The sequence below is a fragment of the Emydura macquarii genome, unplaced genomic scaffold, assembly GCF_026122565.2.
Source record: "Emydura macquarii macquarii isolate MOO-44397 ecotype Brisbane River unplaced genomic scaffold, CSIRO-AGI_Emac_v2 contig_1483, whole genome shotgun sequence".
NCBI lineage: Eukaryota > Metazoa > Chordata > Testudines > Chelidae > Emydura > Emydura macquarii.
This window is the reverse complement of record NW_027131620.1, coordinates 1535204-1551633: the sequence shown is the minus strand read 5'-3', so window position 1 is coordinate 1551633 and position 16430 is coordinate 1535204. Positions and strand designations below refer to the sequence as shown.

The 16430-nt window shown below is 52.6% G+C and overlaps 1 protein-coding gene across 4 annotated transcripts in view; it reads left to right on the top strand.

Moving 5' to 3' along the window:
* DNMT3B (DNA methyltransferase 3 beta) overlaps positions 1-16430 on the top strand; it is a 77801-nt gene that overhangs the window by 50691 nt on the left and 10680 nt on the right. For all 4 annotated transcript variants that reach the window (XM_067553960.1, XM_067553959.1, XM_067553961.1 and 1 more), the window contains exons 6-18: positions 2463-2621; positions 4049-4156; positions 5532-5673; positions 6734-6865; positions 7540-7584; positions 9298-9377; positions 9927-10039; positions 10908-11091; positions 11425-11509; positions 13459-13604; positions 13820-13910; positions 14375-14523; positions 15540-15625. In XM_067553960.1, the coding sequence (XP_067410061.1) occupies positions 2463-2621; positions 4049-4156; positions 5532-5673; positions 6734-6865; positions 7540-7584; positions 9298-9377; positions 9927-10039; positions 10908-11091; positions 11425-11509; positions 13459-13604; positions 13820-13910; positions 14375-14523; positions 15540-15625 (1520 nt within the window). The remainder of the gene's footprint in view (positions 1-2462; positions 2622-4048; positions 4157-5531; positions 5674-6733; positions 6866-7539; positions 7585-9297; positions 9378-9926; positions 10040-10907; positions 11092-11424; positions 11510-13458; positions 13605-13819; positions 13911-14374; positions 14524-15539; positions 15626-16430) is intronic.

The following is a 16430-nucleotide window of genomic DNA, read 5'->3' as shown; positions in this document are numbered from 1 at the left end:
ATAGAAACAGGTGAATGTGATACTCTCTGATCAGTTTCAATCTGTTTTCCTCCCTGGGTTCAACACAACTCGGACATGTGCCAAGTCTGACTTGCTTGTGTATTTCTGAAAGCAACTCATGGTAGAGCATTGGTGGCACATCACCTAAACTAGAAAACTCACCTAGTGGGCGCTGATACAATTCACCCCTCCTGGCTTCTGCTGTCGGCACCGTGGAATTCTGTCCAGCACTGGTGGCTTTTGACAGTTTTGCATTCTTTTGATTTTCTTGACAAATAACATATTTTTCAACGTTTGGGGAAATTTTTTTTTCTTCTTTGATGTAAGCTTTAAGGGGTTTGTATCCTCCATAGCTTCATATACTGCAACTCCCTGCAAAGGTAAAATTCCCAGTGTTTATTGTTAGCTTTCCCACCATCACTGCCACGATTTTTCATTTCTTAAAAGCGTTCGGACTTGTGCTAAATTAGATTTATGTGTTAGTATCAAAATTGCTCCTTTTGTTTACTGAGCACTTCGACTGAAACCCAGTATAAAGCTGGGTATTGTCTCTAACCCTGGTGCGTAAGTGTCACTGAATTTAAAAGCTCATTTCTAATATTTCAAAGGTTAGTATGGCATGCACAGGGAAGTACACATTAAAACCGTCTGCCAGGCACACTAGATGTGACGTATGTACAAAAGCTCATCAATGGAGAAGCATTACATGGGGAATTCACGTATATTTATCCACTGTGCAGTACAAACTTTGGGCATGCAATCTACTGCGACTGGTACACAACCTTCAGTGTGAGACTCAGCTGGTCAGCAAATTTCAGTTGAAAATGTAGAAAACTCTTCTAGTCACTTGGGAGATACTTTGACAAACTAAGAATATACGACGTGAAAACAGTTCATGTTAGTACAGTGCAAAATGTTGATATTTGCCATTTTTGCCACAGGCTAAACAGCATCATCATTTCTGAAAAAACCCCAACTTGTCCATTGAAAACCCCTCCCGCCCCCCAGTCTTTTAATGCACTGTTGTCTGGTGTTGAAATTAACTTAAAGAGTAAACGCTGTAGTCATTTGTTATGCTGCAGTGTTTCTGGAGCTATGCAGAAAATGACACTGTCTGTCTCCTGTTGGGTACCATTGTTTCACTTTGCCTACAAGCTTCCGGCACCGCTGGAGAGCTCCCCATTATACCTCATTTAAACGTACAGAAAATAAACTTTCAAATGATCTATGATGTGGTGAGTAGGGTGGATCTAGTGCACTCCAAAAATACGGCCTTTTTTGGAGAATTGCTGCGTGCCAAATAATATGGGCATAATTCATCCCTGTGACAGAATCTGGAAAAGAAAAAAAAAAAAAAAGGCCTCTGCTGGGGAAATGGGTGCAGCTCACTCCCCTCACCAATTGCCACCAGCTGAGGACGTGGCCAACAGTAACAACCGATGATAAACCTGTGTGTCGCGGTATCCGTGAAACCAGGAGCTCCTGAGAGCGGCTTGTTTGAATGCAGAGGAAAGGCTGCTCTGGTTTTTGTTGCATAGTGCAAGCAAGGACACAAGCAGGAGGGAGCCTGCACTGTATGTTAATGTGTTCGTGCCCAGGAGGCCTGGTCGGGTGAGTGCAGGAGGAGGCGTGCGCTGTACGTTAGTGCCCAGGAGGCGTGCTTGGGTGTGAAGCTGCCAACAGAAAAAGTTTTCTCTCATTCTTCTGAAAGTCTTACACCACTTTCTACTGACGGTTGCTTGGAACCAAAATTCCCTGTTCGCTGGTGCTGTAGGGCCTGACTCTGGTCTCATCGACACTAACGGCAGTTTTGCCCGTCATTTGGGAGGGAGTAGGATCTAACTTTAGGGCTCAGTCCTGTAAACCAGTGGTTCTCAACCAGGGGTGTGTGTACCCCTGGGGGTATGTAACGCAGAGATCTTCCAGGGGAACATCAACTCCTCTAGATACTTGTCTAGTTTTACAACTGATTACACAAAAGGCACTAGCGAAGTCAGGACAAACTAAAATTTCATACGGACACTGACTTGTTTGCACTGCTCTGTAGACTACATGCTGAAATGCAAGTCCAATATTTATATTCCAGTTGATTTATTTTCTAATTATACGGTAAAAATGAGAGTCAGCAATTTCTCCGTACTCGTGTGCTGTGGCACTTTGGTATTTTTATGTCTGATTTTGTAAGCAAGCAGCTTTTAAGTGCGGTGAACTTGGGGCATGCAAGACAGAGCAGCCTCCTGCAAGGGGGAGAGTGGTCTGTAAACGCTGACACACATGAGTAGCTTTACTCCTGTGAATGGTGCAAAGGGGAGAGCGGTGTGAAGAGAATGCTGCATGCGCACATCGCAGCTGGGCAGTTCTACTGTATCATTCGACCGCTCTCGTTGGCGGCTTTTCTGTGGACTCCTCAGACAAGGTGTGGCTGGTGTTTGATTTCTTCTGCTGATTGTGCTGGTTTTCAGGATGGAAAGGACTTTGGAATTGGGGAGCTCGTGTGGGGGAAGATCAAGGGCTTCTCCTGGTGGCCTGCGGTCATCGTCTCCTACAGAGTCACGTCCAAGCGCCAGGCGATCTCCGGAATGCGCTGGGTGCAGTGGTTTGGTGATGGGAAGTTCTCCGAGGTGAGTCTGAAAGCACAGGGGCTGCTGATGGCCACTGCACCCGCTAGCAGTTTTGCTCAGCCTGGGGCAGAGGTCCGGCTGGGGACTGGTCTCTTGCAGACTTCTCTGACCTCAGCCTCTTTGAAACTCAGCTGCTGTGCGCCCTGTGTGAGGTTTCTGCTGCGCAGCTGCAGCGGCAGCGAGATGGCCAGTAGAGGGTGCAGCAGCCTCGTTTTTCGTCGCCTTGCCCCTGCTTGCAAACCTGGATTGGATTTCTTTGCCTGGTTTTGTTTTCAAAACCAAGACTCTGATAACAGGGAAAAAGAGAAAACCATCCCCTCTGCAGCAGAAGGGCCAGTGGTGACATGCACAAGCCTACGAGAGCGGCGGGAGGGACAGCTTGTGATGAAGGACTCGATTTTCCCATCCCACGTCTCAGGCTATTGAGGTAGAGCAGAATAAAGAGCACTCTGCCACAGCGGCTGGGGCTCCTCAGCCCCCCCTGAACGTGCACAGGTGCAGCTTTCACCTCAGGCCCATGCAGGATGGGCCGGGGAGTGGGCAGGTGCTGAACTGCGAGTGCAGATCGCCTGTTCCGCTCATGGGGAAGGGATGCCCCCGTGAACATTGTGGACGATGCTGCAGAGGCTGGTTGAAAACATGGGCGTGGGCGCCCTTTTATTTAGTTAGCCTGATTAGAGCCTCTGAGACCACTTGGGCGCCTCGAGCGTCAGCCATTGACTCCTGTGTTCTTTACACGCTCCCTGTCAAAGGCTGCCCATTGCACGGACCCTCCCTCCAGCAGAGAGAGGCTGAGCGAGTCTCCCTCCAGATGCCCACTAACCACTCTGCTGATGTTGGCTGTGGGGGGCGGGTGTCACTGGAGAGCAAGGTGAGGCGCTGTGCGCCCTCCCCCCCCCGGGACAGCACATGGTGGGCAAGGTCACTGGCTGCATCTGTGTGGAGCTTTCTAGGGGGAACCAAACCATGTAACACAGGCACCTCTTGTGACCGGATGATTGAGAGTAAACAACAATCTGACTCCCTCGCTGGCTGTTCAAGCACCCTTTGCGCGTGCTGCTGATCGCCTTTCTGTGCGTTCCAGGTTCCTTTTCTTCTGCAGGACTGAATCTTGTAAATACGGATGTGCTCTAGTGGGAGTGACTCCTAGAGCCAGGGACTGGAGCTAAAACACCTGGGCTCTCTTCCTGGCTCTGCCATTAAGTCACTGGTTAGCCTTGGGCAAATCTCTTAGCCTCTTTGCCTCGTTTTCCTTAGGGGGTGAGATAATGCAGCTCACTTTGATGGGGATGTTGCAAGACTAGTTAACGTTTGTAAAGTGCTGAGAGGTCCTTCGATGGAAGGCGCTAGAGAAGTGCCTGGTACTTCTTATTATTATTTTATTAACACTAATATCTGTTATTAAGTATTGATCTCTCTCTTGCTAGGTTTCAGCAGACAAGCTGGTGGGTCTGATGGCTTTTAGGCAGCATTTCAACCACTCCACATTTAATAAGCTGGTCTCCTATCGACGAGCCATACACCATGCCCTGGAGGTAACTGGAGAGCAGGGTTGGGTTGGGTTGTGTTGCAAGATTGCTCACTCAGCGGGAATCTTGGCAACCAGGAATCTGTTGGCAACCCAGGTCGGCATAGCATCTCCCAGGGCTCGGGGCTGCGTGGGGAGCACTGGGAGCTTAGGAAGGGAAGTCGGAAGCTGCCGTGTTCCGCCCACGCTGAAGCTGTAATTAGTGATCTGCCATGCGATGCACACACTTCAGCCTGCCCAAAGGGACTGGTGCAGCTAACACAGCTGGGCTGCGTAGCAGTAAGCAAATACTGAAGAAACTAAAGAGGAAAAAAATGCTTGGGCCAGGAAACTAGACACCCTCACACCGAAAACCAGCCCCGCCACACCCCTCTGGGCAGAGCAGGTGCCTGGGAACAGGAGTCCTGGGTTCCATTCCCTGCTCTGTCACTCACAGCAGGAGAGTTCCTTGCTTCCCAGCGGCGAGGCTTTAGTCAGGTGTGGAAAGCGCTTTGAGATCGGTGGACGACAGGGGCTCTCCCCGCAAAGCGCCAGTGGTTCTGCCCGGCTTTGCTATGGGCTTGGGGATGCCCACCCTGCTCCAGTGCAGGCGGTACGCTGGGGGGATCAGAGGAACTCCGCTGGCTCCTCCAGATTCACGCTGGCCTTGCCGAGTCTGGCTCTGTGTCTGGATCTCTGCTTCCCCCGCAGCAGCTCCCTGATTGCTCGGGGGCGTTATTCAGGGAGCAGTTTCTCCGTGCTGCTGATTGATGAGCAGCGGGCCCTGCTATCGGCCCCGGGGCTCAATGCCTTGTGAAGCTAATATCCGGTGCGCACAGTGGGACACCTTCCACTCTTGGTTACTCACTGCAAACCTGCCGTGACCCCGCTGCTTTTGGAGCTTGGGCCGGTGGCTGTGGGCTGATCTGGGGCTCGCAGTCGTGGCTGGCTGAAGGCGTGCTCTGCCTGGCCGACAGGGAGGGAAAGCCCTGGAGGAAGCAATAGAGGCCTCCCTCCGCAGCTGGGACCCCCACTCCTGGAATTCTTGGCAGTGCTGCCCGCAAGGAAAGGCCTGTGTCCCCCCCGCTCCCCGAGGAGCAGCTGTCGCTGCAGGTGCTGGCATGAATGAGCCCAATGTGCACATATGTGGGGTGGGGTGGGGGGAGGGCTGGCACAGGAGCTGCAGCCAAGCAAGAAAAATCAGGCCATGCAGCGTTGCCTGGTTCAGCCTTTCAGCCTGAGACTAGAACCCAGAGAGCTTCACAGGATTCCCCCCGTGACTCTTGCCCTCACCCTTGAGTGCTTGTTTCGAAGGGAGACTGTCACTGTGGCGCCATCAGGAGACGCTTTGACTTGTCAGCCGGCTGTGTAGAACGTGGTAACTTCTCCCTTCTCTCTGGAAGGTTGCAAGGAACCGGGCAGGGAAGACGTTCCCAGGCACCGCCGGGGAGTCTCTGGAAGAGCAGCTAAAGCCCATGATCGACTGGGCGTTCAGTGGCTTCAAGCCCATGGGATGCAAGGGACTGAAACCGCCAAAAACTCCAGGTTTGCTGCTTTTGTGAGCCGGACAATAGAGCTGGCCTGGCCAGGACTTGCTCCGGCACCTGGCCACTTGCCCTCCTTTCCTTGGCTCTGGGTTTGCATTTGATTAGCTGCTGCTGATCCCACAATATAACCTGCCGGGGGGGAATTCATTTGCTTTGGCCAGCCCCTGTCTGCAGCAGGATCTGCTCGGTCAGACGCACCATTGCACACGGGGGGCCAGAGCCATCTCTGGAGGTTGCCGTGGAGTTGTCCCAGCGATGCATTCGCCCCAGGTTGGGCAGGAGCACAGTGGGTGCCCTTAGACAGATGCCCGGCAGCGCGTAGCAGGAGGCCAGAGGAAAGACATGAAGCACCTTTCAGTTGCCATAAAAATATTGCTCCAGGAACTGAACTGTCGTTTGGTTGTGCTCACCCCGGGCAGCAGGGCTTGGGTCAGGTGCTATGGGAGGGGCTAGGGGGGGACAGGCCTTGCTGGGTGCCCCAGCTTCCCCTTTTTTGGAAATATTTCAATTGTGATGCCCAGCAAAGGCAAAAAGTAAGAATGGCCCTTGAGATGCGTCTCCTAGAGTCATGGCTGGCCGGGAGAGCTTAGGCTGCAAGGAAGAGGGGGGCAAACTGTGCTGGGTGCAAGGAAATCTCCCAGCCCTCGTCCAGGTCCGGCATCGGGATTAGCTCTCCTGGTTGCTTCCTCCTCCGGCTCGAAGTGCACAGCTGGAGTGCTAAGGGTCTTGCCAGAAGCTCAGGCTAAATCCTCGCCTACAGGACGGGGTGGGAGCCACACTGCCAAGCGCTCTGGGGACCATGGCATCGGGTCAGGCATGTCTTAGTGGAAGAACACGTCACACGGTTCTCGTTCAGCGGTGCCCTGGCCGTGTCTGTTTGCATGGGCCTCTCATCAGACCAGGCTCACTCTGGCTGTGGGAGTAGCACACTTACTGTTGGGGAGAAGGAGAGAGAAATTCCACGCCTTTCTTTAAAACTCCGCACACTGTAAAGTGCCGGGGGGGTGCGCCAGGACCAGGCAGAGTCTGGGAAGACTGTGCAGCTGCTCTCTTTTCAGAGAACGGAGTGGCTCCCCTCAAGAACAGCGTCGAGGAGATGTGTGCCCCTGAATACTGTCCCCCGGCCAAGCGGCTAAAGACCAACTTCTGCAACAACAGCAAGGAGCGGGCAGAGGAGGACCAGCGCAGAGGTAAGACGGGGGACGGGGGATGTGGCAGCAAAGGGGGGGGGTGTGTCCCAATTCAGCAAAAACTTACACGTAGAAAGCACCAAAGAGAAACCCCTCTGGGCAGATGACGTGTGACAGGCTGTGATTTCATCCCAGTCCGCACGGAACGGACCACGTTTTGTGGTGTAGCACCAGAAATGTGGGAGCTGGAGTATTTGTCTAGCTGTGTCAGTACAATATCCACACCACTGCATGAAGACACCATGTATCCACACCCACCCTGCACACATCCTAATCTGCACACAAACACACTTACCAGGACACAGCCTGATCTCTGCACAGCCATACGCACACAGGCTCATGCTTCCTGCTAACGCACACACACACGTAGACAGAATGTTTTCTGCCCAAATATATTGAACTGTATCATCCCCCTGGTTCGTTTGGGACTCTCTGGATTGTTGACAGAGCAGTGAAGCCCTAGAGTAAAGCTCCTCAAAGGACACATGGTCTGTATAAGATAAGTACAGAATATGTGACTAGATACAGTTTATCTCCTTCGTGAGACTATTCAGTAATGCTATAATGGTCGAAATTAAGGAACTAGGGTGTTATTAAATAGCCCAGGTGCAAAGTTTGCGACATAAAATAGTTCAAGGACTGAGTATATTTTCCTTGTGTTTTTTATTTGAAAGAGCAAATGGTTTCCGAAGTCACAAACAACAACAGGAGCCTCGAAGGTAATTAGTTTCCTTTCTTCTCTCAGTCAGAAGTCAGTGACTAAGTTGGGTGCTTGGATACAGCCTCAGAGGAGAAATAATTGGTCTCCCCTGTTTCATTGCACGGTGAGATTTTTTGGAAGAGCTCCAGATTGCTGGAGAGGTGACCATCCTTCCCGCAGGGTGAAATGCATGAGGGCTAGTCACCATCAAACGTCTCTTATAGCCCAGACCCTGCACAGTTACGCGTGGTTAACTTGAGACTCTTGAGTTTGGTGAAGCTGCTCTCCTTGTGTAAAGGGAAGCACGTGTGTGCATCCTCGCAGGATTGGGTCCTGACTCCTCTCACCAGGGTTTACGTGGTGCACACACAGAGCTCTGGCTGGCCCTTCTGCACAGCAGTACATTTTCACTCTCGGGGATCAATATAGCGCTTCATGGTGAAGGGCGAAACTCAGGTTGGTCAGAAATTGGTTTGTTCTTGAAATGACGCTATCCCTAAAAATACTGCAAAATATTTGATGGGGGCAAAAAGGCCCTATAACAGTCCATGGAAAATGGACAGAACGAGTGGGGGGAGAATAGTTCGTCCAGTATTAACTGGGATGTAGCAAAGGGGAGAAGTGGCCTGTCTTTATGGGCAGTGTCTCCTTCCATAGTAGACAAAACTGAAAACCAGGAAGGGACAGGAGCTGTGTTAAGTATCAAAATAGAGCGAGAGTTGCCAGGGCCGATGGGGAGTGGGGGTTAGGAATGATCGCAGGGGAATGGGGATCTAAAGCACGCTGGGTTCTATTCTGGTTCTTCCACTGACTCAGACCTGACTCACGCTCCGTGCCTCTCTGCAAAGTACTAATAACGATCACGCCTACGTCACAGAGGCGGCGGCTGGCTCTTCAGCTGCTTCCTTCTGCGGACTAGCAGATAGGGTCCTGTGGCGCTCTGGTGGGGGGTGTGGTTTGGCATGGAGGGAGGTGACATGGCTGGCCTGGGGGGAGGATAAGGATGGCGGGGTGCGTGGGAGAAAGCTCAGGAGGGTGAAGCGCGTGGTGGCTGTGGAAAGGAAGGCGGCGAGCGTGAAGATGAGGAGGACCCTGGTGCTGAGTGTGGGGACGGGGCGTGGAGGAGCACGGTTTGGAGGCAGAGGCGAGGAGAGAGCGAAGGTCCTGCTGAGAGCGCAGTTGGGGGGGACAGAGGAGCAAGTAGCAGTGCTGGCGTGGCTTAGTGCGACCTGGTCTGGGGAGGAGGAGAGTGGGGCCAGGGAGAGGGAGAGGACACTCGGGCAGTTGCAGTGACACTGTCCTGTTGCTAACCGTAGGAGTGACACTGTAACAAAGGAGGGGGCAGTGATGGACAAAGGGCTGCCTTTCGCAAGGAGCTGCGGCCCTGCCATTCGATTCTTAGGGACGTGTTTTCACCCATTACAGCAATGAAGGGAAAAGCTAAATGGGTGCTGAGCTGTCTGGAAAATCTGGCTCGCCTGGTGGGTGCTGAGCACCCGAAACGGGGCCCGTCATCTCTCTGAGCTGCAGCTCCCGTCTGTAACATGGGATAATCCTCCTCTTCGACCCTCCTTTGTCTGTCTCGTCTATGTAGATTGTGAGCTCTTTGGGCCAGGGCTGTCTCACTGGTGCAGTGCCTGGCACCGTGGCATCCCGCTGTTACTCTGGGCCGTTCGGGGCTGCCGGGATCAATAATCCTAGTTCTAAAAGGGGTGTTCGTTGTATTAAACAGAGAGTTGTTTATCGTGCGGGAGAAAAAACCCGGCCACGTTCCACCCGCTGTTTGAGGGGGGCCTTTGCCAGACGTGCAGGGTAAGTCACTCGTCAGCGTGGGGGGCCTGGGGAGAAGTCTGGGTCAGGTCATTGTCAGCGGGCAGTGACTGGCGACTGCAGCCTGTGAGGCGCTGCCAGCAGCAGCCACGTGGAGCGGGGTGGGGGAGAACCAGCTGGCGTGGGAAGCCCCAGGGGCGCCGCAAACCTTTCCATGCTGGGGTTACACTTAGCTCTGCCGGGAGGGGTCCTGCTGCGACCATTCGCTGAGGCCGGGATGGGGTGGAAGGAGGTGGAGCCATGGTGCAAGACTCTTGTCCTGGCCGTCGGATCCAAAGCCCGTTGAGACTTTCCATTGGCTCCCCTGGGCGTCGCATCAGGCCCGTACGTGAATGTGACGATGCAGCGCCTGCTGCCCCGGCACCGAGGAGGTGCAGCTCCATGCTGCCTCTCAGTATGAGCCAGAGCCTGCCCAGCACGGTGGAGCCTCGGGGGTTCTGGCGAGTGCCGTGTGCCCCCTGCGTTCTCTCCAGCTGGCCTGGGGCTGGCTCCAGGATTCTGACTCTTTCTGTTTGGCGTGCTTCCTGCTAGGATAGATTCCTGGAGCTCTTCTACATGTACGACGAGGACGGCTACCAGTCCTACTGCACCGTCTGCTGCGAAGGCAAGGAGCTGCTGCTGTGTAGCAATGCTAGCTGCTGCAGGTGGGCACCCCCACCTGGGCACCCTCCCCTGGTGTGTCTCGTTTTCCAGCAGATCCTGGGGCAAAGACGCCTCAGAGCCGGGGGAGGGGGCTCAGCACTGCTGGAAAATCCAGCCAGTTGGGTTTTGGTGCCTAAATACAGGTGTAGAAGCCATGGGATAAGCACTCAGACCTGAAAACGTTGGCCTCCAACCGTAACGCGTCCCATAGTCCTGGCCAGGGCTAGGCTGACACGTGCAGATGGGAGCTCAGAGCAGTCGTGGGGCTGAGGTTGTCAAAGGAGACTGAGGGAGTTGGATGACTCCGTCCCATTGAAATTCAGTAGGGGCTGGCTGGCTGGCTCCTGGGAAAACCCCAGCCCGCGAAAGGGAGAAGCCACTTAGACAGAAGATGCTATTTTAAACCTCCGTAATATTTTCCTAGTGGCTCCTGACCCTCGTAATCCAAACTAAAAGCCCTGGCTGACCTTGCTGTGTGTGCAGTGTTATCTCAGAGTCCAGCTGGTCAGACGTGGCTTGTGGACAGGTGAAAGCTCTGTTCTCTGGGCCTGGCCGTGGTGCCTCGCACCTGAGCAGGTCTCTGCACATAGCCCTTAATGCCTCGCCTGGGATGCCGGGCCCGAGTCTCCTGGCTGAACTCATAGCTGGGGTCATCCGCTCGAAGCACCTAGAGAAACATGGATTTCACAATGGTGCCAGAGGAGACCCAGGGGCCGCCTGCCTTCCTGCAAGATGAGAGAACTGGGCTCCGAGGTAATGACCTGTCCTGGGAAAACTTACAAGCATAACCTTGGAGGTGGAAGGTGGCTCCTGCAGTGAGGGGCTTGAGCGGAGGAGCCTGTGGAGTTAGTGTTCTCCTGGTTTGTGCAGGTGCTTCTGTGTCGAATGCTTGGAGGTCCTGGTAGGGCGAGGTACTTCAGCAAAGGCCAAAGAGCAGGAACCCTGGAGCTGCTACATGTGTCAACCCCAGAAGTGCTACGGGGTGTTACAGCGCCGCCAGGACTGGAATACCCGGCTGCAGGACTTCTTCACTAGCGACAAAGGACAGGAATATGTAAGGAAACGGTCCTGGGGTAGGCGTGCAGCCAATCATACGTGGGGGTGGGGAAGAGTGTGATGCTGCGTAGGACGCTGGGGGTGGGGATTTGCACAGAAATCCGTAGCCCCGTGGCGTGGGGAAGCCGCAGGCCATACAGCAGGAGGGTGAGCAGCAGAGAGGAAATGTTAGCTAAGCATGTGGACGTGAAGATGGAGGGGCATTGGGGCGCAGGGCCTGCCTCGTGGAGCATCGAGTTGTTACCCAGAGCAGGGGAGTTCTGCTGCAATAGAAGCATGCGCCCCGGCCGAATGTGCTGCCTGCTTCATTTCTCTCTCGGTTTAATTGCAGGATGCACCTAAAATCTACCCGGCAGTCCCTGCAACAGAAAGGAGGCCAATTAGAGTGCTGTCCCTATTTGATGGCATAGCAACAGGTGAGGAGCCAAGAGAGCTTATTTATGAATGATTAACATTATTAAATATTTCTGATTAATACTGCTGTAGCACCTGCCATCCAGGGAGCTCCAAGCACCTCGTAAGCTGGAATGAACTCAGCCTCATGGCGTCCCATTGTCATTGTACCCATTTCACAGATGGGCAGACTGAGACACAGAGCCAGGATTCTCAGTTCTGCGCTTTATCCACAAAACCATCTCTTAAAACTACATGGGGAGGGCACAGAGTCCAGAATCTGTAGTTGTTCTTTCTGCTGGGCAGGGGGAGGTTGCGGTGCGACAATTGCTGTTGTCACAGCCATTTGCCAGGTGAGCCTGAGTGCAGACACAGCTTGCTTGTTAACTGATCTGGAGAATGTGAAAGAAAACAAATCAAAACCCGAGGCTGATGCCAGCATTGTGTCCCAGGGAGAGCTGGCTGGAAACCCAGAATTCCATTTCGCAAAAAAGAATTTGAAGTGTCAAAATGTTGCTTTAGTTTTGCATTGGAATGAAAATGAGAACTTGTGAAATTTTTCACAAAAAACCCCAAGAGAAAGAGACCAACTCCCTGCAGAACAGCCACTAGCCTGGTGGTGAGGACATGCCCCTTGGATCAGGGAAAGTGAGGTTCAAATCCCTTCTGTGAATCTGGCAGAGTGGGGACTTGAACTTGAGTTTCCTACATCCTAGGTGAGTGCCCAACCTCTGGACTGTTTTGGGGATCGGTCTCCTCATTCTCTCTCGCTCTCTCTCCTTCTGACCAGAAATGCCATCCTGGGCTTGACAAACCTTCCCCTGGGAAGTTTGACAGAAACGGACCCTTTCCCGCAAAAAGCTTCTGTTTTGACGAATCAGCATTTTCCATCAAAAAATTCCCAGCTAACTCTAGTCCCAGGGCACTTGGAGCCTGGAATTAATAATACACCAAGGGGCAAATTCAGTTCTGCTGTATGTCAGGTGTAACTCAGGTGGACAGGAATCCAAAACTCCCACCATAAATGGCATTAATATGTTGGCACCTGCTGCAGGCAGGTCCAGGACGGAAGTCAGTGGAGTTGTTTGTTGACACCAGGGCTGGATTTGACCCTGTAATTCAGCATCAAGATAAAGAACCATCAGCTTGTTGAAATGCGCCCAGTTTGGTTAAAAGGCTAGTTCATGCTCACTCAGCGCTCCCAGGCCCTCGCACATGATGTGTCCTATGCCACACCGGGGATGAATTTGGAAGAACCTATAGAGTGTGTCCCTGACAAAGTCCTGGTCTGGATCTGGGTGGGGAATGGACTCTATGTAACCGACTTGGGAGATAAATGCTGTGTTTGGGTGTTAATCTCAGCTGATGACATGTCTTCAGCAAAGGCTAAATTAATGCTAACCAGAGCGGCGTAGAACGTTCCTGGAGTCCCTACTCAATGAGAAACTTTGCCCTGGCAATACTGAGAGGGGGGCTGTGGGGTGGTGTGTCCACGTTTGGTTTTGGCGAGGAAGGTGGAAAAGTTGGGCCCAATTTTCTGAGATGCTGAGCACCCTCTTTGCCCACTGACTTCAGGAAGAGGTGAGGGAGCTCTGGGGGTGCTCCCTGGAAGATGGAGCCCCACCTGGGGGAAATATTTCAGTGCAGGTGGTTTGACTATGGAAGATCCAGTTCTGCACACATCTCCCTGGCTCTGCTTCCTCGCCCTGGAGGGAATGAATGGCTGCTCCTGGGAGAAGTCCAATGTGTCCTTTGAAGTTCTTTCTCCATGGAGAGGAGCTTGAAGGGCTGAGGGTGGGGTCGGGGGAGAGCTTAGAGGAACAGATTCTGCCACCCTTACTGACATACAGAAGATCCTTAGCCTGCACTTGCTCGTCATGCACAGAGTGTGTGTTATGGGCTGGCAGAGGAGGATGAGGGACTGATCAGAATACACGACCAGAACGCAATCTGGGTATCTTTTCCCCAACAGGTTACTTGGTGCTGAAGGACCTCGGCATTAAAGTGGAGAAATACATTGCCTCCGAGATTTGTGAAGATTCCATCGCTGTGGGGACTGTCCGGCACGAAGGGAACATTACATACGTGCATGATGTCAGGAACATAACCAAGAGAAATGTGAGCATGATGAGTTCCACAGAAGGGCTGGCGAATCCACTCGCCACACCCGGCGGGATTTTCTTTTTTCTCTTTATTGTTGAAGAGGGAGAATGTAAGATGGGAATGCAGACCTGGGATATGATTGTTGTCGGGCCACCTGTGGCACATACTTTAATGGGAGCGAACTTGGTTACCGGTTGCTCACTGACATTGCGTCTGACTGTCTGTCCTAGATTGAGGAGTGGGGTCCCTTCGACTTGGTGATCGGTGGAAGCCCCTGTAACGATCTCTCTATTGTGAATCCTGCCAGGAAGGGTCTGTATGGTAAGACTGTTTGTTTGTTTCTGGCGGGGCTGGGTGGCTAGTGGGGTATGGAGCATTTCACCTCCACCCCACTGGGTTCAAATCCAGCCGGGGTTGGTGCTGGCCAAAAGATTCTACCATCTGGTCTGGGGGCTGTTCGGTGGCTTCTGGGAAATACCTTGGTGTCTCATTCCAGTTCCTGGTGGACAGGAATCCAAAACTACCACCGTAAATGGCATTAATATGTTCCCCAGTTGGCACCTGCCACAGGGAAGTCCAGGACTGAATGAACCACGGAGATTGAGCTTGTCTTACCTCTGGAAGTGGTCCCACTGCTAGGTCAGGGTGGAGGCACGTTTGCAGTGCTGTGTGCAGGAAGCTCTTGTTATTCCTACTGGTGCCGTCACTGTCCCGGGAGACAGGAGTCTGTCCCTTCTCTCTGGGCTGTGGCGAGCCCTCACCATCTTATCCGTTCCCTATTGCAGAGGGAACTGGGAGGCTGTTCTTCGAGTTTTACCATCTCCTCAATTACGCACGTCCCAAGGCGGGGGAAGAGCGCCCCTTCTTCTGGATGTTTGAGAATGTCGTGGCCATGAGAGTTAATGACAAAAGGGACATTTCTCGATTTTTGGAGGTAGGAGTCACTGGGGGCCATTCCCTGCATTTCTTCTCCCCAGACGAGGGCCTAGAACTGGCAGGCTCTTGCATCCTTGATGTGCTTTATCATGCTCAGCCACCGCCTCTAACTCAGCAGTGGGATGAAGCTGGGGTGTAAGAGTATATATGGCTGGTGGATGTACATGGACCTGAGGTTAAAAAGCTCAAGCAAAAGAACTGGGGAGGAAGGATGTTCTTGAGGATGGTACACAGAGCTGGGGTTTGGTGGATATATGTTCTATTTCTGGCCCTGCTGCAGATTTCCTCTCTGACTTTGGGCAAGTGGCTTCTCTGTGCCTCAGTTTTCCCATCTGTAAAATGGGATTAATAGTTCTTACCAGCCTGGCAGGAGGACTGTGCGCTTCCGTTCATCAATGCAAAGTGCTTTGATATTTCCAGCTGGAAGGTTTTTGGGAAGTGCAAAGCATTAACTCTCACAATAACAAAACAGTGCTACAGATGAGGCTGTAACTTCTCTGACATCATTTGCAGCCTGTCTATTGCATGATGTCAGCGTCTCTACCTAGGAAGATGGTGCTGTCCGTGGCCCAACGTAATAAACAGCGAGGCACTGGAATTTTATCAGTGTGTATAATTATTTTTTATTTGCGTTGCATTGGTGCCTAGGATGGATGAGGACCTTACTGTAGCAGGCACTGTACGGACACAGAACAAAAGCACACTTACGCTGGATCCCTCTGAGAGGATCTACAGAGGTTAAATGGCATGTCCTAGAGAACGCACTTCCCGTGCTGGGCATGGGCAATAGGGACGTCAGTTGGTTAGAGGAAGCGGTGGCAGCCCTTGGAAGTGTCAGGTCCTAGACAGAATGCTTTTTAAGGCTTTGTTCCTTGATCACCTGATGAGCAGGAACATTTGCCAGCCCTCTCCACGTGGTGGGCTGATGTGGAATGCCGCTGGAGGTGGCTGCGGTTTATGCTGGGCCCTGGCCTGTCTCTTTAACCGTTTCCCTTTTTCTCTCTCGGAATGCAGTGCAACCCGGTTATGATCGACGCCATCAAGGTGTCAGCGGCACACCGAGCGCGCTATTTCTGGGGCAATCTTCCTGGGATGGACAGGTAACGGTTCTATTTGTGACGCTCTGCTGGGTCTTTCCTCCTCTGCACCAGCTACAGCTCCGGAGACTCATTAGCCTGCGATCCCACAGCCCTTTGTGGAGCTCAGTTATCTTAGTAACAATGTTTCTGTTTCTGCTTTGCACCCTACCATTAGCAATTATGTGAATCTGGAAAAATTGTCGAGTCGGGGCCTGATCCAAAGCCTACTGAAGTCAATAGACCGCTCCCTTGATAGCAGGGCGTGCTGGCTTAGGCCCTGCGTGCAGTTCGCTGGAGCTGTAATAGGAATTTCAAACTCCTTTATCCTCCATCCTAACGGGTTGCTCCAGCAAACTTCCACTGATCTGACGGGACAGTGAGTAATCTGAAACCGCCCCTGCCGCAGCACAGGGTGCTTGGTTTCTCTTGCACAGTGCTGTGAGACTGGGATACGGGCGCAGTCAGCACCCTGGGCTTGATGCATTTAACAAGACCTTGTGATAAACGTACCCAATTCCCTTCAGCAAAACACTCTCCTGCTGCCATGAGGCAGAGATTTTCTCGCCTCTACAGATACCAGTTCAGTGTTTGTAATCACACATGCACATTTGCCTTTTTAGAAGGACACTGACAGTCCACTTCCATATGGACCAAAACCCACCACTGGGAGTGGCAGTGACGGGCCTTCCCCCTGTTGACAGCCTCAGCACAGGGAACAAGGGTTTAGATAGGCGGTAGAGATCAAAGTAATCTCTCCATCCTGGAGAAGGTCCATCCAGGGCAATGGTGAGGTCCATTTGCAGGGCAACGTAGCGGAAAGCTGGCA